At 47.0% G+C, this 25335-nt stretch overlaps 1 protein-coding gene across 6 annotated transcripts in view; it reads left to right on the top strand.

Annotated features, from left to right (window-relative positions):
* Positions 1-25335, top strand: part of INPP4B (inositol polyphosphate-4-phosphatase type II B) — a 707856-nt gene that overhangs the window by 374869 nt on the left and 307652 nt on the right. For 5 of the 6 annotated variants that reach the window (XM_041758016.1, XM_041758014.1, XM_041758011.1 and 2 more), the window contains 2 exons: positions 16851-16984; positions 19344-19460. In XM_041758016.1, coding sequence (XP_041613950.1) covers positions 16851-16984; positions 19344-19460 — 251 coding nt within the window. Of the gene's footprint in view, positions 1-16825; positions 16985-19343; positions 19461-25335 lie in introns of those variants that run through there. The other variant, XM_041758018.1, reaches the window with a different exon arrangement.

The following is a 25335-nucleotide window of genomic DNA, read 5'->3' as shown; positions in this document are numbered from 1 at the left end:
AACAAACAACAAAGAACAGAAAGTCATGTAAATTATGTGATCAGATTTTTGTGTTTCAAATTTGAAATGTGCATTAAAATGTGCTCAGACTGACAAGCTACACAGAAGCAGTCTCATCTATTTATAGGCGCAGCTTTTATAGCTTGCCGGGGCCTTCATTAACCTGCATGTCAGGCCCATTCATTCTTTATGAATTGCTATAAATCAGGAATGGTTTTTTATGCTTCTCTAAAAGAAAAAAGTCTTAGGAGGCCAAACTTACCAATTCTCTCCTATGTTCACACTTCTACTTTCCTCCTGGCCTGTGTTCTATAAATGATTATAAAGCTCTGACTTCTTCAAGCGTCCAGTGGGAAAATGGAGGAGTTTAGTCTATCTTCTTTAGTATTTTTCCCCGATACATGGTGTGTAGCTCCAGCTAAAGGGAGTACCAAGCACAGAGGTATATTTTTGTATTTCATCTATTGATAAAAAATATTCCTTCCTATAAGTTGTGATACCATCTTCAAGCACCAATAGAAGCATCCAGTAAGAATTAGATCAGGCCTATACTTGTCCTATTTTGTTGCTTCATCGTACGAAGATTGCCCATTCTCTTGATTCTTACGGTGCGATGCTTCCCTTACGGAACATGACTTTCCACGGAACAGTAATTGTCAGGGTACCTTCGAAAGACAAGGCGTTATGCAGAGGGCTGGGATCACAGTAAGAGCCCAGAAGTAGCTGCCATTTTTTGAGAATCTGTGATACGCGAGGTATTACGAAAGGGTGCTAACCTCTGTACAAACAGAATGCCGTGTCTTCCCAACTCCACAAGATGATAACACTAAAAAAAAAAAAAAAAAAAAAAAAAGATGATAACCCTAAAAATACACATTTATCAAGTGCTTGCTTGTTTACCATACGTTGTTCTCCGCAATTTACATAAGTTAATTGCTTTAATTTTCACAATTTAATTATGAGATAATTGTTCTATTATTGGCCATTTTTGTTTTATGCGAAAGGAAACAGACATGAACAGATCAAGTGATGAGCCCAAGATTTGAACCCAGGGGTCTGAGTACAGAGCACGCTCTCCCATATAGTCTTCATTTGAGAGATTAAAAAAAAAAAATCTAAAATTCCCAATAATCAATTTTTCATAGATCTTATGGAAGTTTGCGTACAGAAGAATTCCCTTTCTTTAAACGGTCTTAAATTAGCATCAGTTACCCAGCCATACTTTTGAGAAGATATTTTCAGAACAACCACTTACTAACAGCCCAACAAAAACAACGGACAATGAATAGGAGTACGTTTGCATTCCAGGCTCAACTCTGGGTCTACCTGAGTGGGGAGGCAATATATTTCCCTTGGTTAAGAAATGGGGTGAGAAGGCCAACTGCGAACATTTGATTACCGCCTAGCCCCTTGGCCTAAGAAAAATCACACAGTGTCTCTGAATCTGCTTTCTTCTCTGTGAAATGGGGAGAGTATCAGTATCTACCTTACAGTTATAAGTTCTGCTTTCCTTCTGGCCTGTGTCCTATAAATGATGATTATAAAGTTCTGACTTTTTCCAAACGTGGGAAAATGGAAGAGTTTAGGATTAGGAGTTTCTTGTTAGGGTAAGTTAATGTACATAAAGCGCCTACACTAGTGCCTGACATAAACTTCATGATTGGTCAAGCTTCACTATTCTGAATATGACCTTGGGTGAGTACCCAACAAACACTTCCTGGAGCCCGAGGTCTTAATACTGTGTTTTGGGGGAATACTTGCTATCACTTACTGAACTCCTTGTCAGTGCCAGGTATTAGGCTGCGTCCTTTTCATTTTTTAATCTCTGCTTCCCCAACTGAGCCGTAAGGCGCTTGTCACTCTTCACGTTTCACAGATGAATTCAGTCGCTTGCCCAAGGGGATGAGCCTGGCGGTGGAGGAGTATAGATTTTTAACTCCAAAGTCCATGTTCTATGTGGTTGATTGCTAAAAGCGCAGGAATGGGAAAGAGGACCGTAGAAGGTTATCTAAGACCCGCACTATGTTTTTGTACCGCTGGAATAATTAGAGAAGTATCTGAAAGACGAGAAAACGAACCAATTAGAGCTTCTTAATAGGCCTGTTGTGTGGATGGTGGTTTCTAGAGTCTGAAGATTTAGTGTGGCCTGTCCTCCTTGGCAGTGGTCTACATTCTAGTCCGGAGCCCTGTGGGAAGTTGAGATACGGGACATCACTCATAGCGGAGAAATATAGAGAAATAAACCTTCTCTTCCCACTTCCCGCACCGCTTGACTGAGTCGTGCTGCCGTCGAGTCTGCCCATTCTTCCCGTCGCCTTTCTTTCCGACTAATCTACTCAGGAGCTTCACTTAAAGGAGGACTTTGACCAGGTCCAACCTCACAGGCCCACACTGATTGTTCCCATCGGTTCGGCAAATTATTTATGAAGTTAGAGGTTTGTCAGAACGGTTACTTTCTGCCTTCTTCATTTGTGTCGTTCATCCATGATCAACAAGCCCCACCTAGTTTATTGCCCTTTCTGTGTGACTTACCTAATTGCCTTCTTCCCTCCATCGTCTAATTACCGAGAGCGGCTGGTCCCTGGAACAGGTCTACCTTGGCAGCACCTGTTGCTGCTCATGGGTAATTGGGGTAGCAGGTACCTAGGGGCTTTGCTCACTGGCTGGTTTGGCTTTGCATAAAGACCAAAGCCATGGAGGTTGTACGGGAGCAAGATCCCCTGATGCTGCTCTGCATCCGCGTGACTGAACTGTCCCCGTCAGCTTCCTTGCGGAGCAGATGGCATCCAAGGCTATCCTAGGCCACCTGGGAACCATGCCACGGGGAAGAGAAGAGACCTAGTAGAGCTGAAGGCGGGATTAAAGGAAAGTCCCGTCATAGTTCCACGGTACTAAACAGTCTTTTCCCAAATGATTCTTTCTTGAGCTTTGACCTTTCGCAGTCGGCAAAGGTGATGCTGTGCCCACTTCACGGCGGGAGAAGGCAACTCCCAGAGGAGTTAAGTGACTTGTCTGTGCTCTTACACCAGGTGTGGGAAAGCCCAAAGCTTTTCAAATATCCCTCCACTCTTTCTTCTATTCCTCTACTTTACCAAGGACAAGAGATCGTTCTTGGCTGTTACCTATAGTGGTAGGTCTCAAAAGTCAGCTTAAGAAAGGGAAAAAAAAAAAAAAAAGTATTCCTAAGTCAAAACTTGTCCCAGTTCAGAATATCCGTTTTAGCCCCACACAAAATTTAAATTAGATATTAAAATTTTTTAATTAAAACTAAAATTAAATTAAATTTAAATTTAATTCTGACTCTAAGCAATTTCAAAGTCCATGGCTACATTTATTTATTTATTTTAATTTTTTATTCATTTATTTTTTTTTTTTAGTTGAGTCCATGGCTTTATTATTTTTTTTTAATTTCTTTTTATTTATTTATGATAGTCACAGAGAGAGAGAGAGAGAGGGGGCAGAGACACAGGCAGAGGGAGAAGCAGGCTCCATGTACCGGGAGCCTGACGTGGGACTCAATCCCGGGTCTCCAGGATCGCGCCCTGGGCCAAAGGCAGGTGCCTAACCGCTGCACCACCCAGGGATCCCCGAGTCCATGGCTTTAAATAACCTTTATGGGCCTTTGTTTCTGAAACGTGTGACTCTTGCCCTCACTTTTCTGTGGAGCTCCCAGCTCCCATTTTCAACTGGCTGATAAATATCTCCATTGCTCATCTAGGAGGTATTTCAAACCTCAGGTAGTTAAAACCTGATTTCTAAATTCCCATTCCTGCATCTCCAGAAATGTTGCTCGTCCACGATGCCTATCTGCATAAAAAGCATCAGCCTCCATTCAGCTATGCCGACCCCCAAACTCTCTTTCTTGATTCTTCTTTTTCCCTAACCTCGCATTAAATCCATCATCAAGTCCTAAAGGTTCTGTGTTGAAAATATGATCTGAGTTGGATCAACTCTCTCCTTTGCCACTGCCGTTGTTCAATTCTAAGCAGCTGTCAGTTCTCCCTGGAGCCGGTTTAGGGGAAGCCGGCGTCAGCTCTTGCTGCTGCAAGTCCCCTCCTGACAGAGGAACCAGGGTAATCCTTTCAGATTATCAATGTGGTTTCTTCACTTCCCTAGATAAAATCCTCCAATGGCTTCCATTTCACTTAGAATAAAATTGAAATACCCAGCACATTCTATCAGGCTCCTGAAGAGCAGGCCATATGCGAACCTTCTAGCTCCTTCTGCATCAGCTTTGGTCTTCTCTTTGATTCTCAAGCAAGCCGGACGTTTGGGTCTTTGCGTTGGTTGTTCTCACTAAGCTGGATCCTTGGTATGTTTTAGTTCACGGCTCAAATGTCGCCTCATCAGGGAAGCTTTCCCTGATCCACCCTCCCTCCCAACACTCAATTTAAGACCCTTTTAAAAATCCTCACTAAATTATTATTAGTAGTAGTATTTTTAAAAGATTTTATTTATTTATCCATGAAAGACAGAGAGAGAGAGAGAGAGAGGCAGAGACACAGGCAGAGGAAGAAGCAGGCTCCACGCAGGGAGCCCGACGTGGGACTCGATCCCGGGACCCCAGGACTGAAGTCAGGCGCTAAACCACTGAGCTACCCAGGGATCCCTAAATTATTATTTTAAACTTCATGTCCCATGAGAGTATAAGATCCACAAAATAGGGAACTTCTTTTCTTACTGCTGTGAAGCTGCCACCAAGAATCATGCTGGGTACATTCGATAAATACCCATGAACTGAACGCATGCATGAATGCCATTGCTTTTTTTCGTCTCGCGTTTCTTCATGAAATAAATGTATATATTTAGGTACATTTATTTATTTATTTATTTAAAGATTTATTTTTATTTATTTATGGTAGACAGAGAGAGAGAGGCAGAGGGAGAAGCAGGCTTCATGCTGGGAGCCTGACGTGGGACTCGATCCCGGGACTCCAGGATCGTGCCCTGGGCCAAAGGCAGGTGCAAAACCGCTGAGCCACCAGGGATCCCTATTTAGGTACATTTAGATCGAAATGTTTTGTAATTACTACCGACACAATTGTCTATAAAAAGCAACTCATTTAAAAATTCTCAGTAAATACACTTTTTTAAACTATTGATCTTTTGTTATTAGCAAGTGATATATTAGGAGGGATAGAGCCCTACTGCCCTTGGAGCTCTTCTAGAAAGAACTGACAGAGAAAGAATCAGTCATCGGTTGAGTTGAACAACGGCTTTCTATGACTAGACTGTAGAGCTGGTGATTGCTTACCTTTGTAGAATTTTTTTTAAAGATTTTATTTATTTGTTCATGGGAGACACAGAGAGAGACACACCGAGAGAGGTAGAGACAGGCAGAGGGAGAAGCAGGCTCCATGCAGGGAGCCCGATGCGGGACTCGATCCCGGGACCCCAGAGGTCATGCCTGGAGCCGAAGGCAGATGCTCAACCGCTGAGCTACCCAAGTGTCCCACCTTTGTAGAATTTTATGCCCCAGAGAAGTTCACCCCAAGGGCAGTGTCTGACAGCTGGGCTGTGCTGCCATCCTGCGAGCATCTGAATCCTGATCCTGCCTCCGGCTACCTGCGTGACTCTATGCAACTCATTTTTATTGGAGGGATGGGGGGGCTTGCGGAGTAATCGGGGGGTAGTGTACTTAAGCACTAAGCTACATGTGTAAGTGATCACTTAATGGTATTATTCTAATTATCGTCCTGGGTTAGTCCCTTACCCTAGCTGAAACTCTGGCTCTTTACGTGTAAGTCGTGGATTATAATTCTTATTTCACGGGGTGTTTGAGCAAATATATGTGAAAGGGAGAAGTGTACTGTGAACACATTGTTAGGAACTCAGTCTTGTTGTTCGTGTGTCAGATCTTCACAAACACTCGGGGAGGAGACCTAGACCATCCCCGTTCCCAGATGAGCACATGGAGATCCCGTAACGGCCCCGGTCACCCAGTCGGGGCTGGGATCGATGAGGGGGACCCCGAGGGGGTGGTGAGAACTACCGGGAGACCTTCAGACAGAAGGGGTCCCGTGTGCTCATCCTCCCCAGCGCACCCCACGTCCGGGCCAGTGGAGAAGGCGGCTGTTCCCTGTGACGGTTCCTGTGACCGCCTCTCCCCTCTGGGAGGCTGGAAGGGAGCCGGGCCGGAGGCCTCCCACCGCGAGCCGCGCTCTCCTGAGCTTTAGGTTTGAGCTGCTGTCCTTGGGGTCCCAGTTTCTCTAAGAAGTATCCGCTTTGTCTCCTTCAAACTCTGATTCTCCTAGAACCACTACCTCTTTCAAATTGAGCTCCCCTTTTTTCCGCATAGCGTCGAACGCGTGGATTTTGCTCCGCATCATCAGGCCCTTCCTGGCCTCCGACTGTCCTCCCCCATGCACCCGTTTGTCTGCCTTCTCGTGCTCTGTGTCTCCCGGATTTCTAGTCATTTCTAGCGGCCTCTTATCTGTACCAACCTCGTTTCGTTTCCTGTGAGTCAACCGTCTTCTTTTTTTTTTTTTTTAATTCTTTATTGATGGCATCTATCCCATTTTTTAAAAATTTTTTATTCAGTAATACTGTTTTTTTTTTTATAACTGCGCTGCACTTAGCATCTACATGTGGAACTAATAGCTTTTTTTTAAAATGAAATCGCTGTCCCTCTGATGCCACATATTTTACAAGTAGATAAAAAATGTTAAATGAAAGCCTTACGTGAATAGGAAACAAGAGGGGGGATAGACGGTCCTGGGAGGGTAGTTAGCCTCCTGCTTTATTGTCTCCCTCCAGAACATCATTTCCGGGGAGGACAGTTTGGAAGAGCTTGAGGAGTACGACTCCCCATCTTTCGTGCATCTCTTGAGTCAATGATATGTGGAATTTTCCTGTAGACAAACGAAAATCGGGCCTTCGGTTCTCCCATCAGAAGATGGTTGACTCCATCAATCAAAAATATGACCTTAGTTGGCCGGTCTGGTCCTGACCACAGGCAGCTGAACCACATTTGTTCTTTTTATCTGCAAACGTGCCGCCCTGTACAGCGGCGTCTTCCCTCTCCAGAGCACAGCAGCCCAAGAGCTCCGGGAGCACCATCCTCCCAGGAGGAGCTCCCTTTTGCCCCCTCTCTGGATTCTTCGGGGATACCTAAGCTCAGAGCTGGTCCTGAGGGGGGAGTTGATTTTCATAGGATCCACTCTAAGGAAGCGAATTTCATCTTTTCAGCCTTTTTTTTTTTTTTTCCTGTTAGAACTGCAAACGTGTTTTTATTGAACACATGCCGAGAATATCCACCCTAAGATGCGGTGGCATGTTTGTATGCTACTCTGTTATGGGGAAAACTACAATATTTTATTTCGGGACTTTTTTCCCTACGATGTGAACCCGGGGTTTTTACGTGAAGGAAATCAGCTTAATTTATAACGGAACCTGCTGGGATGAAATTTAGGAGCAGCGGTGCTCAAATCTCACTGTAGCAAGAATTCCTAAGCAATGTTTCTATGACAAAATCTTTTAAATTCCCTCTTGCAAGTTATTGCCTATTTCCTCAATAAGTCTCTCATCCGCTTCCTCCCTATGGCATTAGTCTCATCCTTTCCTCATGCTTTCTGTGGGTTCCGTTGTCAGCGTATTGAGAGTCCTAAAATTCTTGTTATAAGGCTAAATTGCCCTTGAACACGCGGAGGGCCGGACAGAGCAGAATGACGTTCCTGGGGAAAAAATTAGACTGATTACTCTGCTATTGGTCAAAAGCAAATCAATAAATAAAAGGCTTTCTTTTTGAGCCACATGTTGTGATCCACAACTATGACGGACTAGGAAAAAAAAAATAGGCAAAGATACAGAACTTGGTGGAACGAGGAGGCAGCAACAGGCACATTGATGTTCAGAAAATGCACTAACAGGAGTGAAGTTTAAGCCCAACGCTACCTGACACGTAGGGAGTATGCGGCGCACCGGGTTTCCTACCCCCCGAAACCCATCTTCTTTGCGTGCTTCACGTATCCCCTTAAATGAGAACGACCTCAAAACTTGTACGATATTAGCATTTTATTGTTGTAGTATAGGAACAAAAAATATAGCATTATTTCAGTATGTCTAAAAAATTCTTGCATTAGGACGGCTTCCTCTCTTTTGTGCATGTGTGTGCATTGATTTCTTTGGGTTTTTTTCTTTTTTTTTTCCTTTTTTTTTTTCCTTTGGGGTTTTTAAAAATATTTTTATTCATTTGAAAGAGAGCACACAAGCAGTGGGGGAGGGGCAGAGGCAGAGGGAGGAGCAGGCTCCCCACCGAGCAGGGATCCTGACGCAGGACTCGATCCCAGGACCCTGAGATCATGGCCTGAGCCAGAGGCAGACGCTCAGCTGACTGAGCCGCCCAGGCACCCCTTGGATTCACTTCTTATCTTTCAACCTTAAACACTGAATTGCTTATTTACCTCTGGCCTTCTAGAAACCCAAAATTAATGTTACTGGTTCATGTCACGTGGGAGTGCTTATCCTCCTTGAAAAGTCGGGCCCTGTATTTAAATTTGGGACCTTTTCTTTTCTTTTTTTAACTCATTGCCTTAAAAGACAATAAGACCAAAAAAAGAAAAAAGAAAGACTAATTCCAAACATTCTGATCTTGTCTATGCCAACTTTTTTACATTTTTTATTTTTCCAACAAATATTGCTTCTGTTGGCAGTTATGCATGGTTCACGTACTCTTGAGGGAGGTACGTGTTAATTAAAATCTCCCCCACAACAGTGAAGGGGGAAATGACATTTTTGTTTTATCTCTATAAGGACTTAAAAACAGCTGCTTAATTGAAGGAAGAGCTGTGGTGGGTTAAGGGAGATGCATTCCTGACCCCAGTAGTCCCAAGTTTTATAAATACGCAGTGGCGGCTCAATGACCTCATCTTTGAGAGTGATGAGAGAAACATATGTTGGAGAGGAAATGTGAGATGACAGGAAAGAGGACACAAAGGGAAAATATGAAAATGAGAAGAATTAGAGACAGTAGGCTTGATTAGCTGAAAATAGCCCGGGACGAACAGGCATGACCAGATGTAATGCTAGACTCAGTGGATTAAAGGCTCTTAAAGATTCTACAGAGAACACTGAACGGCGCATAGAAGGTTTACGTCGATGGCCATGAGTCAGCCAGGGTGATACCGAGCCATCTTCTAAGACGCAGCCATAAGGAAATAGTTACAAGAGAATAGAGTATTCCCAGCTACCTAGGAAATGCTCATTTTGTGCATCTAAATATGAAGCAGGGACTCTGCTTTCTGCTATTTTACTGCACACAACGGAATCACCATGGAACGCAGTGCTCTGGGGATGAAGCGGTACTGTCGTCTGGGTCCCCTCGGGGGATCAGAACTGTCGAGGTTGGCAGCCGAGGCCTCAGACAACTGCTGCCTTAGAATCCCAGGGAGAAAGGAAGAATAAAGACCAGAAAGGAAGAAGAGAGTGAAAACAGGAAGCTTTATTATATGTGCTATACTGGCAAAGCAATCAGAAAGAGGGGCTCTTCAGCTTTCTAAGTGTTATGCCATATAACAATATATATGTTGCTATATATATATTGTAAAAGATTTTATTTATTTATTCATGAGAGACACGGAGAGAGAGGCAGAGACACAGGCAGACGGAGAGGCAGGCTCCACGCAGGGAGCCCGACGTGGGACTCGATCCCAAGACCCCGGATCACGCCCTGGCCCAGGGGCAGGTGCTCAGCCGCTGAGCCACCCAGACATCCCTATTTTTTAATGTATGTTGTAAATTTGTGTGATCCGGATTTAATCACGTATGGAATGGTAACTGTGACACCGTATAATGGAATACTGTAATTTACTGGACTGGGGACAGAACCCAAATTGGCTTATCCGTTGATCAGTGGCATCTAATTTTCTGGAGGACGAGGAGAAAGATATGTGTGTGATATTTGTATGAAACCTGACCAAACAATAAGAATCTGAGAAGAAGATTAAAAAACAACAACAACAACTGTATTCTGGGCTACACGTCTTTGCACAGCCTTGGGGAAGTGGCTGGTCCTCTTAGGCGGGTGAGATTAGATTGGTGCTGCTGCGGGAGCTGGGAGCCAGCTGGTTGTTGTCTGAAAGCCGCTATACAACGTGGAAGCCTGTTGGCTCTTGAAGATGCCCCCAGCCTCAGTGGCCTGGGCTCCTGTGCCTTCGGGCACATGGACGTATCTCTTCCATGTTCACCATGAAGCGTCCGTAGAGGGTATGAGAGGTGAGGTTTCGTCAGAGGAGAAGGCGAGCTTCCATCAGGCTACGTTGTGTTCTAGCTACACCAGTTATTTTTAATTGCAAGAAAAAGACGAGTTATTAGCATTTGCAGTCTTCCTTTTTGGTGAAGGAAGTATACAGAGCAGAGGAGCAGACTCTCCGTAACCCATCGGGATATCTCGGGTGTTAAGATCACGCCTCCCTGGGAGCCATCGCTCTCTGGTTAAGGAACACTAACCCCCCGGCTAAACCCCCGCTTCCCCTGCTTGTAGGGTATGTGGACTGTCTGCACACAGCTCATCTGCTGGCCGTGCAGGAAATAAAGCTTTATGGTAGTTTTGGCTCCTCCTTTGGACGTGCCTGGTCAGAGGCAAAATTAACAAGTGTTAAGTGTACACATCTGATTTCACGGAAGGCAACCTATTAATGCCACCTGTGATTTCTGAAATTGACAAATAATCCAGTAAAAGATTTTTATTTTTATTTTATTTTTTAAAATTATGTATTCATGAGAGACATAGAGAAAGAGAAAGAGAGGCAGAGACACAGGCAGAGGGAGAAGCAGGCTCTGTGCAGGGAGGGAGCCCGACGTGGGACTAGATCCCGGGTCTCCAGGGTCACGCCCTGGGCCAAAGGCGGCACTAAGCTGCTGCGCCACCTGGATATCCCCCAGTAAAAGGTTTTTAAACATTTGTATTTATCTATATGAAAACAAGAAGATTACCCCCTCCCCCCAAAAAAATGACAGCTATCAATAATAAAATGCTTTTACTGAAAAACCAAAAGGTCACAAAATCAGGACCAAGAATGTCAGATAGATAACATCCATTTTTGTGCCAATGCATAACTATATTCATAATAATGTTAATAATATAATAATAATGTGCCTAGGATTCTAAATACGTTGCTTCATATAATCTTCATGATAGATCTATGAAATATGTCCTTCTATGTCCAGTCCAAAGATTAAAATACAGAGACTCGAAGAGATAATTTAACCAAAGTCACAAAGCCCATTATGCTGGATCCAAGTTTCAAATATAGTGTTATCTTGAGTGGAAAAGCCCTTCCTGTGTGTTCTTTATGCTCTGCTGTGTGGTTTGTCCTCCAAGTCTTTCTCTTTTGCTAACGTAAGAACAGAAAATAGAGACGTGGACACTCTTCTCAAAGTCCCCTGCCCCCATCTCTTCTGCTTGTGGCTGTTGCTTTGCTCCGGAGGAAAGAGGATGCACTTTGTTAGATGACCCTAACACTGAACGGCAAGGAGAGAAGTGAAATGGAGTGAGGCAAGAAAAATGACCCGACTTCAAGGATGAAAGGGTTCTTAAGAGAAGGAGCTGCTTGGCGTCAACCGTGAATCCACCCTGGCCCGGCGGCTCATGGCACCGCTCTCGTGAAAGCCCGTGGCAGGCGCCTGTGCTGACCGTGCACTCCGTACCCGATGCAAGTCCTAGAACATTAGGGTTCGGCTGCTGCTGAATTCGAAGGCACCTGAGTAAATAATTGTGTTCCGCTTCTGACGATCGTTGCCGGCACTGAATCCTCTGGCAGCAGAGTCTGGAGACGGTTTAGGCTTCCGGCCAACGTTGGCTAGAATGATGGAAAGGCTGTGTGGACTCGAGAGACTTGACATGATTTAGAAATGATGGCCAGAAAAAAAAAAAAAGAAAGAAAAGACATGATGGCCAGATGAAACAAAAACTGGTATCTTGTAAAAACAGCATTTCTGGGTAGGGAGAATATGTAACTTAACAAGAACTGCGAAGACCCCGCCCCTAGCTCCTGGACCCTCGTATACCAGAACTACAGGAGCGATAGGCGATCTGTGCTATCTCCCTAAGACTCCAAGTAGTAGCTTCGGGCATGTAGAGCAGAGGTCAGAAACTTCTGGTCCTCAGGCCAAGTCTAGTCACAGACGTCTGTTGTGTGGTTCTTACAACTTCAGCCTTTACGGGGGTTGGTATTTCAAGCCCCGGACAAATCCTCCAATCAAGCCACGGTTGGGTTTCATTTCTTTGGACAATGGATTCGAAGAGAGGTCCCCTCTATTAACACAGTTTGCTCAGCCTCTATGCCTCCCCCAAGATATTGAAGCTCCATGTATTTTTTTAAATTTTCATTTATTTATGACAGTCAGAGAGAGAGAGAGAGAGAGAGAGAGAGAGAGGCAGAGACACAGGCAGAGGGAGAAGCAGGCTCCATGCACTGGGAGCCCGACGTGGGACTCGATCCCGGGTCTCCAGGATCACGCCCTGGGCCAAAGGCCAGCGCTAAACCGCTGGGCCACCCAGGGATCCCCTCCACATATTTTTATCCTTACACTTGGAGTGAGGATTCCCTTCCATAGAGTGAGAGCTACCTGGCTCTTGTATAGATCTGAGCGGGGGATGCTGGTCGGCGTCTTGTTCAAAGCGCTGGCAATAAAAAGTGAACCCTCGTGTTGCTAGTTACTCTAGAAAAGTTAACAGAAAAAAAAAAAGTAGCTCAAGCCTTTTTTATTTTTTTAAATACAAGTTTCAAATTATAGCTTCTTCCAAAAAAATACTCCTTCTATATTTTTATTCCCCCCCCCTTTTTTTTTTTTTTTTTAAAAAAAAAGATCTATTCATTTATTGATGAGAGACAGAGAAAGAGAGGCAGAGACACAGGCAGAGGGAGAAGCAGGCTCCCTGCGGGGAGCCCAAGCCCAGGACCCTGGGGAACTGCCCTGAGCTAAAGGCAGATGCTTAACCACTGAGCCACCCAGGTGTCCCATTTTTTTCCCTTTTCTCTAAAAAACAAAACAGTCTATTTAGTGGACACAACACATTTGAATCCCAACCTATGGGCATCTTATATATTTGCACTCTTCTGGACTTTGGGAATACTTTTAAATAGCTCCATCTAAAACAAAACCAGTAAAAAGGCAGCAATGAAAATTATATATATGTATATAAAAATATATATATATGAATGATGTCAGAGAGGCGCTTATTAACTACCCATTAATATTATATTATATCAATATTATATATTATTATATATTAATAGTAATCACATATTAATATAATATATTATCATATTATATATAATATATAAAATGATTCATAATACTAACATATTATATAAAATATCAATATTAATATATCAATATTAAAATACAAATTACACAAAATATTAATATAACATATTAATATTATAATTAATATATATAACATATATATTTTATATATATGAATGATGTCAGAGAGGCACTTATTAACTACCCATTAATATTATATTATATATAACATATTACATAAAATTAATATAATATAAATTATATCAACATTAATATTAATTAATATTAATATTAAACTATAAATTATATAAAATATTAATATACTGTATATATTAATATTATTAATATTATGATTAATAGATATTGTATATAAAATATATTTTATATATTTATTTATATGAATGATGCCAGAAAAGCACTTATTAACTACCCACTAACATTATATAATATTAATATTAATTAATATTAATATTAAACTATAAATTATATAAAATATTAATATACTGTATATATTAATATTATTAATATTATAATTAATAGATATTATATATAAAATATATTTTATATATTTATTTATATGAATGATGCCAGAAAAGCACTTATTAACTACCCACTAACATTATATAATATTAATATATATTATATAAAATATTAATATATTAATATTAAAATATAAATTATATAAAATATTAATATATTGTAGAATATATACTATATACTAATATATATCATATATATGAATGATGTCAGAGAGGCACTTATTAACTACCCATTAAATTCAAGAAACTCTTAAAATGCATAAAACAACAGAAGCAAAACCCCAAGCACTCTTTTAGTCTTATGAGGTGAGGAAGGCCCTTGGGACAGAGCAGAGTTTTGTTCAGGTCATTAATGAAGACTGAGAAGTAGTTTTCAGGCCCCTTTATTGGCCGATTCCCGTGCAGGTTAGACTTGATGGCGATCGCACGAGCAACATGTCCATGCGGCCACCCAGCCGCTCCTCGTGCACCGCGCCCCGTGGGACAGCTTCGGTACATACGGATCCATGGCGCGTGTGGGCTTCGCTGCACGGAACGCGATGACCGGGCGCTGGCTGGCCTTGGGGACAGCGTTGAAGGGGAAGGAGCGATCGGAATATGACTGAGCCAAAGAAAAGCATCTTGCCGAGTAATGAAACGCTAAATACTGGCAAATGCTGATATGGACACTGGCGGATGTTCATATAACGACGGGGGTGAACTTTACATAGAAAAGCCGTCGACAAACAGGGGCTAAAGCGTTTCTTAAGTCCACCGGAGAGAGGGAGACAGAGGAAGAAACGGAGTGTCCGGGACCCTGCGACTTGGTGTCGCAAGACTGAGAAGGGAGGAAAGTAGGCCTAGAGCCCCGGAGTTCTGAATGCTCTCGGGTCTTGCCTGCTGCGTTCCTGCATGAGCACTGGGGACGGGAACCTCTCCGGCTGCCGGGACGGAGAGAGCCTGGTGCTGCCCAGGACACAAGCGCCCCTTTTGCGCTCTGTGCCTGCTTTTAGATGCGGAATATAGAGAGGTACGAAGCGCCACCATTGCTGTGTTTACTTCTTCAGTCTTGGGTTATGTGCACACTGGGTTGGACAGAACACTTCAGGTGAAGGAAGATTTTCTGTTTTTATTTTTTATTTTATTTTACTTTATTTTTTATTTATTTATTTTTTTTGATTTTCTGTTTTTACTGGGAGTAAGTCTGACAGCAGCCCGGGTGGCTTAGTGGTTTAGTACCTGCCTTTGGCCCAGGGCCTGACCCTGGGGTCCCGGGATCGAGTCCCGCGTCGGGCTCCCTGCGTGGAGCCTGCTTCTCCTTCTGCCTGGGTCTCTGCCTCTGTGTGTCTCTCATGAATAAATAAATAAAATCTTAAAAAAAAAGGAGTAAGTCTGAGAGTTTCACTGATAAAATGGAGAATAGCTGCTCATTTCTGGGAAACAACCACAGCCCACAGTCAAGCCTGATAAGAATCTAAAAGAGCAGTAACTTATTTTGAGCACAAGCTCATCAGGTGGAGATGGGGCTACGCCAGGAAGAGGGCGACATGCGTGGGCTTGAAGCACATCAACTCCGGCTCGAAAGTCCAAGGAGGTGCAGGCAGTGTCCGCGAGTGGAGACAAAGCCGTGGCCCTGAGCCGATACCCGATACCCGAGCAGACAGACGAACGGCGAAGCTCACACATTTGTAAGGCGAGTCGAGGAGACGATCAAAGGCACCAGCGACGGCTCAGTCTAGCTGCTTTTTCCCCCTTCCGGAGAGATGTTGACTTTGAAACTTGGTATCGGTATTTCCTAAAACTGTAGATCTCTGGGTCAGACAAAAAAGCCTCGTGGCAGTGGGTTCTCCAAGGAGGGGCCGTGGCACTGGGGGTTCAGCACGCAGCCTGCAGGGAGAGGTGCACGGTCCAGGGTTCCAGGCACGGAGCTCCAAGTGCTTAACCTTTCTAAGGCTGCGGCCCTTCATATGTAAAAGCAAAATAATGATTCGAAGTTCTGTTTTGAGAAACCAGAAGATAATTAGCAAAGTGCCTCAGAGACCCGGAGGGGTGTTGGCTAGTGTCCCTTTGACTGCTTCCGCTCGGGCCTTCTTAGGCTCTGCTGTGTCGACAGAGGTGACTAAACAGAGGTGGTCTAAGGAAATACCAGACACGTAGGTGCAGGAGTCAGAGGACCTCAGGGTGTGCAGCAGAGCCGAGGAGGTGCAAGAGGGGAAAGCGTGTGCAGCGCTGCGGGACCACCACCAGGCAGGACCCGGGCCAGCTCCATGCCGCAGCGCCTGCGTTTTCCTGCGTCCCCTTCTGGGCCTCTAGGTGAGGCGACCTGTAAACTGCAGAAAGGTGATGGTCACGTGTAGGACTTCCTTGTCTTTCCAGTTTCGGGGTGAAGCCTGGTGCCTCTGTCCGGGGATGAAGGCCCTGGGATCCTGCAGCACAGGCTGTGGCTCAAGTGCACGCAGGGCCACTGTCCATTCCCGCAGCAGCACGGAGCCCAGCACAGTGTTGTGGGGACCTCGGTCCAGGGGGCCTCCCAGTCCCCAGGCGCACCCTGCACCCGCCTGGGCTGCCTGCACCTGCAGAGCCTGGAGGACACTGCATCATGCTGGGCCGTGCAATGCAGGGGGCCAAGCCAGCAGGCAAACACTGGGGGGAGGTGGACCTGCAGAAAGGATCATGTTTAGGGTCCTGACGCCCCAAACTGTAGGGGTGACCCGCGGAGGAGAGACCATTCACGGGCCCCTGGTGCTGAGCCCTTGTTGCAGGAGCCTGGAGCCCCAAGGGGAGGCCTTGCATTGGAGGGAGGCCTGGGGTCCCCATCCTGACCCTGCGGGAGCCCCGCACCCCGGGGGAGCCCCCGCCTGACCCCGCACCCTGCAGGCCCCGCGCCCCGGGGTCGGGGTCACCTGCGCCTCCTGTCGGGCGGCGGGTGCGGCGCGGCCCGGGCAGGTGGTTCCCGGCGCCCTGGGGGAGGAGCCGCCCCGCCCGCCCCGCCCGCCCCGCCCCTCCCCTGCCCGCCCCTCCCGCCCCGCCCCGCCCCTCCCGCCGCCGGGCGCCCGGGTCACGCCGCTCCTCTCTCCCGCGCAGCCTGCAGAGGCCTGACCCGCCCCGCGCGCGACCGCGGCCGCCGCCCCCGCGAGCCCAACACGCTGGTGCAGGTCTCCGTGGCCCAGCCCGCCGCGCCCGGCCCCACGCGGTACGCGAGCACCGAGGTCGTGGAGGTGAGTGCGCCCCCGCCCCCGCCCTGCCCTGCCCTGCAGCCCGCCCTGCCCCTGCCCTGCCCCTGCCCTGCTCCCCTCCCCTCCCCTCCCCTCCGCTCCCTCCGCAGCCCGCCCTGCGCCTCCCGCTCCCGCTCCCGCTCGCTCCCTCCCTCCCCTGCCTGCCTGCCCCCTCCCCCCCCTCCCCTGCACCCCCCGTGCAGACCCCGAGGGCCCCGCCCCCTCCCCGGCCTGGAGGCCGCAGCGCGTGTCCCCTGCGCGGGGGGCGCCCACCTGCGCTGCTCCGCTGCAGCATCCTCGGGTGACAGGGCCCGGCCCCCGCCCGCAGCAGCCTGCCCCGCTGACAACACACTTTACTTTTCTTTAGCAAAGAAGGAAAAAAAAGTCCCACTCTGAACCCTTAAACAGAGCATGAGCAGAGAGAGAGAGAGAGAGAGAGAGAAACACCCTCAAAAGGGCGAAGGCCGACCTGGGAGCACTGAGACAGACTCAGGACCTGTCCCCGACCCCCCCCCCCCCAGAGGAGGGAGCTGCTCCCCGCTGCTGGTTCTGCCCCTGCCCTGGGCCTGCCCGCGGGACCCTCCTTCCTCTGCTCTCTCTGTGCCTTAAGTGCCTTGTTTTTCAAAGAAAGCTGGACGGTGACGGTGACTCTGAGAGACCGGGATGCCTCGAGCTGAGGGGTGCGGACACCACCCCCAGACGACAGATTTCCTATTTACAGTGACTGTCATGAACACACCAGAACGTGCCGGGAGGAAGCGTGTTATCGTGTTGGACCAGATTCAAAAGAGGAAGCGTTTCCCTTTTGATTATTTTTCTTCTCACCACACAGACTTCGGGGACTTCGTGCACGGGACACCCTGCAACCCCTGGGACTTCACAAAGTGCATTCGTGCCTCCCCAGCTCCCCAGGCCCTACATGCACGTCCCTCAGTCTTTTTTTTTTCTTTTCCGTCTGTCTGTCTTGGAGGAGGAGCTCCTCTGCCCGGCGAGTAGCTGCCCTGCACCGCCCGCCAGGCTCAATACTGATCCCCACCGGGCTCCACTCTTGCTCCCCTGCAAATGGCCCAGAGCCTGCAGGGAGCCCCGAGGCCGCCCCCTGGAAACGTTAGGCTCAGGCTCCAGGGTCCACAGGCAGTGCTGCAGCCCAATTAACCAGAGTTGTCTCGTTCAGATGCTGAAAAGTTGACCAGAGTTGTAAAACTGTTCATTTCTACAAAAAAAAAAAAAAAAAAAGCAAGTATTGCTCTGGTTTAATTATTCCAAAAACATTGCCAAAGCTTAAATGATTCAGACACACTTCCGATGTTTGTGTGTGAACATACACAGCTGCCTGGGCTGTTCCGCTGACCGTCTTTCTCCGAAGTGTGTAACACAGAACTGAACAAAAGTTTCAGCGTTTGTTGCACGAAAGGAGGAAAGGAGGGAGAGCGGGGGCCCGGGAGGAGCTCGGACCTTCGGACCTTCAGACCTTCGGGGGCTCGCAGCCGCCACCTGCCCACCCGGCGGGCATCCCAGGCCAGTTGGCCATATGCGTATTTAGGGGCGCAGAGCTCCATGTCGGATGTCAGCTCTCTACAGACGGACCCACAGGCCTTGAAGGTCCCGCGCAGCATCCTGAGCTGGGGGTTCCCCAGCCCCGAGCCCTCATCTTTAGCTTCTTTCCTTAGTTTCCAGACGGGTCTGAGAAAAACCAACGGCTGCACGGCCGAAGGCAGATGGACATCATGAGAGCTTGGCTTTCCAGCGAGTCATTACAGAAAGGGGGCAAATGGCACTTTATGGGAAAACAGCCTCATTTTATTTATTTATTTTTTAAAAAAGATTTATTTATTTATTTATTTATGATAGTCACAGAGAGAGACGCAGAGACACAGGCAGAAGGAGAAGCAGGCTCCATGCCGGAAGCCTGATGCGGGACTCGAACCCGGGACCCTGGGATTGGGCCTTGGGCCAAAGGCAGGCGCTAAACTGCTGAGCCACCCAGGGATCCCAAAGCAGCCTCCTTTTAATCTGGTGGCCAATACCTGACATTATTTGCGGGTCCACTCATGTCCCTTAAACGTATAGTGAGCGCCTGGCGCCGACCCGAAGGGCAGCTTCTGCACGTGAGGAAAGGGACGTGTTTCTCGGCCGCCAGCGGCTCTGACCTGGGGCCGATGCCCGGTCCATGTCTGGGGCCCCGGGCCTCGCCGTGGCCGGTGAGCATCACTCGGCGGTTGAGGCCTCTCCTGCTATAGAACCCGTCCCTAGAAAAGCACGCGCACACACATGCACACACATGCACACGCGTCCTGCGGCCCGTGTGCCCCCTGCAGTCGCCGCCGTCGGGGACCCAAGCTGTCTGCTTGTGCCGTTGCAGGGAACAAGAGACCCGCTGTTTCTGACTGGGGTCACCTTCCCGTCCGAGTATCCCATCTATGAGGAGACCAAGATAAAGCTGACGGTCTATGATGTCAAGGACAAGGCGCATGACACCGTAAGTACTTGCACTTATTCCTTTTCTGGAGGGCAGAGGTGGGAAGGACTTCTGCTTTTCCACGTCATTGGGTGTGACTCCGAGGGGCGTTGCTCAAAGACGGTGTGTGCGACGTTGGCAGCTTGCTCAGGACCCGCGTCCCAGCCCCCACGCCCACCCCGTTCATTTGCTCTGCTGCCAGATGGGCAGTCGCTTAGGAGCTAAAGCTTTCGGGACAGGTTTTTCTGTTTTTCAAGGAGCCTGGCTTGATCTCTTGGCTTATGTTTCTGTTGTTTATTTTATTTTATTATTTATTTTATTTTATTTTATTTTTTTATTATTTTATTTTATTTTATTTTTTTATTATTTTATTTTATTTTATTTTATTTTATTTTATTTTAGGACAGGGTTTTCTGTTTTTTGAGGAGCCTGGCTTGATCTCTTGGCTTATGTTTCTGTTTTTTATTTCATTTTATTTTATTTATTTTATTTTATTTTATTTATTTTATTTTATTTTAGGACAGGTTTTTCTGTTTTTCGAGGAGCCTGGCTTGATGTCTTGGCTTATGTTTCTGTTGTTTTATTGTATTGTATTGTATTGTATTGTATTTATCTTATTTATTTTATTTTATTTTATTATTTTATTTTGCTTTATTTCAGGACAGGTTTTTCTGTTTTTCGAGGAGCCTGGCTTGATCTCTTGGCTTATGTTTCTGTTGTTGTTTTATTTTATTTTATTTTATTTTATTTTATTTTATTTTATTTTATTTTTATTTTATTTTATTTTATTTTATTTTATTTTATTTTATTTTATATTATTATTTTATTTTATTATTTTATTTTTTATTTTTATCGGAGTTCAATTTGCCGACATATAGCTGTTTTAAAGAGTTGCGGAAGGAGGCCCGCTGTGGAAGAGGTTAGCCTTATATAATGTTCAGGACTTTCTGGATGTGCGATCATTCTAAAACAGTGAATCCGTGCATGCACTCTCCCTCTGTCCTCCTGAAGCTGTTCCTGGCACCAGGGCAAACAGAGGGTGCCACAAGGGGTACCGGGCACCCTGTGTATAATCGGCGTGGAGGTCACGTGCAGACCCCAAGGCCTTTGGACCTCCCGGCTAGATGGTCAGGTGCCCGGGCACTATCTCTAGAGGCCGCTCTCAAGATTCCTGGACAGAATGGAATGCTGTTGGGTCGGTGCCGGGAGGGGATGACCTAAGAGGGGCCGCCTCCTGTGAAGCCCTCGGGTCCCCGGGAATCGTGTGTTTCCCGGGCAGGGAGGCTGGTGAGGATCACTGGCGAGGCACAGGCCCGGGGACACTGCAGGCAGGGGGGCCTTCAGGTGCCCGCAGAGCTCCTGCCGAAGCCAGGCTGCTGGGCGCAGGGAATCCCGCGTGCCCAGCCTGGGGGAGACAGCACGACCTCAGATAGGTTATGGGTCCAGTAGATGGCGGCAGCGGCGGCGGAGGAGGAGGAGGAGGAGGAGGAGGAGGAGGAGGAGGAGGAGAAGGAGATGAAGCTGCCGGGGAGGAGCCAGCAGAGAAAGGTCACAACGATGGGCAGATGGGCAGGCGGCCGTGCGCTGCGGAGACCCATGCCTCCCCTATGCTCTTGATGCACCAAGTCCCCCGAAACATCGGAGTCAGGAACGTTCAACCCCTACGGGGTCTCAACCCCCTTTGCTCTCCCTCCTTTAAAATGTGCCTGGACCGTAATGCTCTCGGGATAGAGAACCAGCTCGCTCCCCAGTTGGGCCTGTTGTTGGCGTCCGGTCTGGAGGCTGAATAGGTAAGGTCTTCTGGAGACTTCCTTCCTTGATCAGAGGCGTCCTCACAGGGAAGTATTGAGTGAACTGGATCCCCTGCTGTGAAATAAGACCCGGGATCTGACCCTGATTAAGAAAGGCGCCAGCTGCCGTCCACGAGGAGCTGTTAATTGAGGCACAACCTCCTCAGAATAGCTGACGGCTCTGGCGACGGGAGTGCAGACAGCACCGCAGCTTATCCATATGCTCCTGGTTCCCGGGACGCACAGTCCTTATCCTGGCACTTGTTCTCTCGCTTATTAAGGTTTGTCTCTGGGGCTGGGGGAGGGGGACGGGGAGGCAGGAAGTGGTTTTCAAGTGCTGAGCACTTAACAACCTCAAGACGTCTAGGACCGCAGTACTTTAAAGGCCTAAGAAATGGGACTGTGTGTGCGCGTCTTAGAGAACTGATGAAATTACGTGCACGTATTTAAAAGTAGCTTGAATATTTGGTCCCAGCAAATCGTCGATCATGTTAGGCTGACCCAGAACAATGAGATTTTCTACCGACTGAATGCTAATTAGTTGAGCCAGATGACTGGGTTGCTTGCCCTTTCCTGTCGAATTTATCATTACTTGGAATTCATCAGTCACACAAATGTGTTACCTTGCCATTTCGTGCTCATTGGCGTACCTGTCAACACTGGATTTCCCTTTTTTTTTAAGTATTTTATTTATTTATTCATGAGAGAGGCAGAGACCCAGGCAGAGGGAGAAGCAGGCTCCATGCAGGGAGACCGATGTGAGACTCGAATCCAGGATCCCGGGGTCACGGCCTGGACTGAAGGTGGCGCTAAACCGCTGAGCCCCCTGGGCTGCCCAGAAGTAAAGATTTTATTTATTTATTCATGAGAGACAGAGAGACAGGCAGAGACACAGGCAGAGGGAAGAGCAGGCTCCATGCAGGGAACCTGATGTGGGACTCGATCTCGGGACCCTGGGGTCACGCCCTGGGCCGGAGGCAGACGCTCAACCATTGAGCCCCCCGGGCTGCCCCCGAATACGTTTCGTGAAGCGTCCAGCTAATAGTCCTGGAAAAAAGAGCTGTTGTGCTCTGCTGTGAAACGGTTAAGCTCACATCTTGCTTTTGCCTCTGTCCACCCGGCCCTTTGCTTCTGTGCGGACGGCACAGGCCTCTCCACTCACTGGTCCAGTCTGGTCTCCGTTGTCACTTAGTTTGCAAAGGGAGTCACCTCCAGTCACCACCACGTGGAGGTGGTTCAGGGTTCCGAGACGCCGCTGCCCTTCGCAAATAATTCTGCCTCCTTTCTGCTGATAAATGGGGTATATTGACAAAGAGCATATTTATATTTCACTGAGGTATAATCCACGTATGATGATAAGACGGACGGATGTAGAGCATTCGGTTCATTGAACATAACATGCTCATCATTCCGGAAAGTTCCTTCATGCCCGTCCTGCTCAGTCGCTCCCCCACATACTCTGAGGCCACTGCTTCTCCATATGGAATGACATGGATTCGTTTTACTTGTTGGAATTTACGTGAATAAAATCATATGATACGTGTTCTCTAGCACCTGCTGTCTTTTGCTCAGCGTGTTTTTGAGGTTTGTACATGTACGAGTGGGTATTATACTGAGTGGTGGTGTGCTGTAGGGATACCACAGTTTTCTTTTATTTTTTATTTTATTTTTTTTAAATGGTGTTTCCTTTTTCTTTAAGATTTATTTATTTATTTATTTATTTATTTATTTATTTATTTATTTATTTATGAGAGACAGAGAGAGAGAAAGAGAGGCAGAGACACAGGAAGAGGGAGAAGCAGGCTCCATGCAGGGAGCCCGATGCAGGACTCGATCCCGGGACCCTGGGGTCACGCCCTGAGCCAAAGGCAGACGCTCAACCGACTGAGTCACCCAGGGGTCCCAAAAAGTAGAATATTTTATCATTAATTTATAGGAACTTTCCATATATGTGGACATAAGTGCTTTCAGGAATATACGTGTTACCAAAACAGAAGCGACGTATGTGTTACAGGCCCTGCTCCTCCCGGCTTGCCTTGTAATGTCCTTAATGGTGTCTTTTGTTGCTCAGAGGCTTTAAATTCTGAGCAAGTCCAGTTTCTCAATCTTTTCATAAGTGCTTTTCGCGCCCTCAAGTATCGTTATGCCCTCGGGTCGTGACAATATTCCGCAGTGTCTTCTTTCAGAATGTTTTATCCTTCTGGCCTTTACATTTATGAAAGAGATAGGAATCAAAGTTATTTCCCCCCTACGTAGATGTCTAGCTATTGCAGCACTGTTTGTCAAAAAAATCCCTTTTTCTTTACTAAATTTAGTCGGTGCCTTGACTAGGAATTCAGTGGTCTAAAAAAAAATAATAAAAATAAAATAAAAAAAATAGAAAATGAAAAAATAATAGAACAAGGAATTCAGTGGTCTAAAAAAATAAAAAAAATAGAAAATAAAAAATAATAAAAGGAATTCAGTGGTCTAAAAAAATAAAAATAAATAAATAAAAAATAGAAAATAAAAGAATAAATAAGGAATTCAGTGGTCTAAAAAAATTAAAAATAAAAATTAGAAAATAAAAAAAATAATAAAAAAAGGAATTCAGTGGTCTAAAAAATAAAAATAAAAAAATAGAAAATAAAAAATAATAGAAGGAATTCAGTGGTCTAAAAAAATAAAAAATAAAAAATAAAAAAATAGAAAATAAAAAAATAATTAAACAAAAAGGAATTCAGTGGTCGACGGATAGACACGGGTCTGTTTCTCAACGGTCTGTTCTGTTCCGTCGATCGCTGTGTGCAGCTTCATGACCACGACGGGAGCTTCGTAGCCTTATGGTGAGTCCTGAACTCAGGGCATTTAAGGCCTCTATCTTTGCTGGCCTTGTTCTTTTTTCTTTTTTTTTAAGATTTTGTTTATTTATTCATGATAGACATGGAGAGAGAGAGGCAGAGACACAGGCAGAGGGAGAAGCAGGCTCCATGCAGGGAGCCCGACGTGGGACTCGATCCCAGGACTCCAGGATCACCCCCTGGGCTGAAGGCAGGCGCTAAACCGCTGAGCCCCCGGGGCTGCCCGGGTCTTGTTCATTTTATCAGTTTTTTGTTTTTGTTGGCCCATTCCAGAGCCTTCGTTTTTCCACATAAATCTGAGAATTGCTCGCCGATTTCTTCACAAGGCCCGTTGGATCTTGACTGGGACTGTGTGGGCCCCGGGGTCACCGCGGAGGGGGCGGGCACCTGAGCGCCGCGGGGCCTGCTGACTTGTGCATACGGCAGGTGCGTCGTTCCATTTATTTAGGCGTTTAAATTGCATCAGGAATCTATCTGTGACCAGATCATTTGTGCTGTGCGCGGTCATAATATATTTTAAGCCTCGGGTATTCGGGATGGATTTCCATGCGGAGTCCAAGGCATTTTTTTTTTTTTTTTTTTTTTTTTTTTTTTTTTGGTACGAGGCCGTTTTGCCGGCACAGCTGTGAGGTCTCGGGTCGGCAGACAGCACGATTGCTTCCTGCTCGTGGACCTCGTGTGCCGCGGTCCTGCTCAGTTCGCCACGTGGCGGTTCCCAGGCGTCTTTGGAGGACTCCACAGGGTCCGGTGAATCCACGAGCCTGTCGCCCAGGTCAGGCAGGTGCCGTGTCCTCTTCAGCCAAGGTGCGCCTGAGCTTTGCCTGGGCACCGTCCGTGGGCGGCGGGTGGCGCGGCTGGAAGTGCCCAAGTGTTTGCAGACCCGGGGCGGGAGCTCACCCTGAGCCGCCCCAACCCCAGGCTGCACCGCCGGCCTCTCTCGGATTCGGGAGTTGCCCTCTGTCCCCATTTTCTGAGTCTCGATCATGAACGGTGTCGACTTCAATCAGATGGCTTTGGGGGCCCGTGTCGAGGTGCTCGGGCCTCCTGTCCCCTCCGTGTTGCTGGAGAGAGTCGGGGGGCCTGAGCTCGGGGCCGCCCTCGCCCTGATCCTCAGCCTGGCCCTTGTGCCCCGGCTGCAGGTAGCCCGGCGCCGTCCGCGGCTTGACGAGTGTCCCCTGGGTGTCCGAGCTCCACGCCGGGGACACGTGTCCTTAGGGGTCGATGCCCGCCCCGCCGGCTCGTCCGCAGGAGCCTCGTCTCGCCGCC

Source organism: Vulpes lagopus, chromosome 6 (genome assembly GCF_018345385.1).
Source record: "Vulpes lagopus strain Blue_001 chromosome 6, ASM1834538v1, whole genome shotgun sequence".
Taxonomy (NCBI): domain Eukaryota; kingdom Metazoa; phylum Chordata; class Mammalia; order Carnivora; family Canidae; genus Vulpes; species Vulpes lagopus.
The sequence above is the reverse complement of the archived record's forward strand: the minus strand, read 5'-3'. Positions and strand labels throughout refer to the sequence as shown.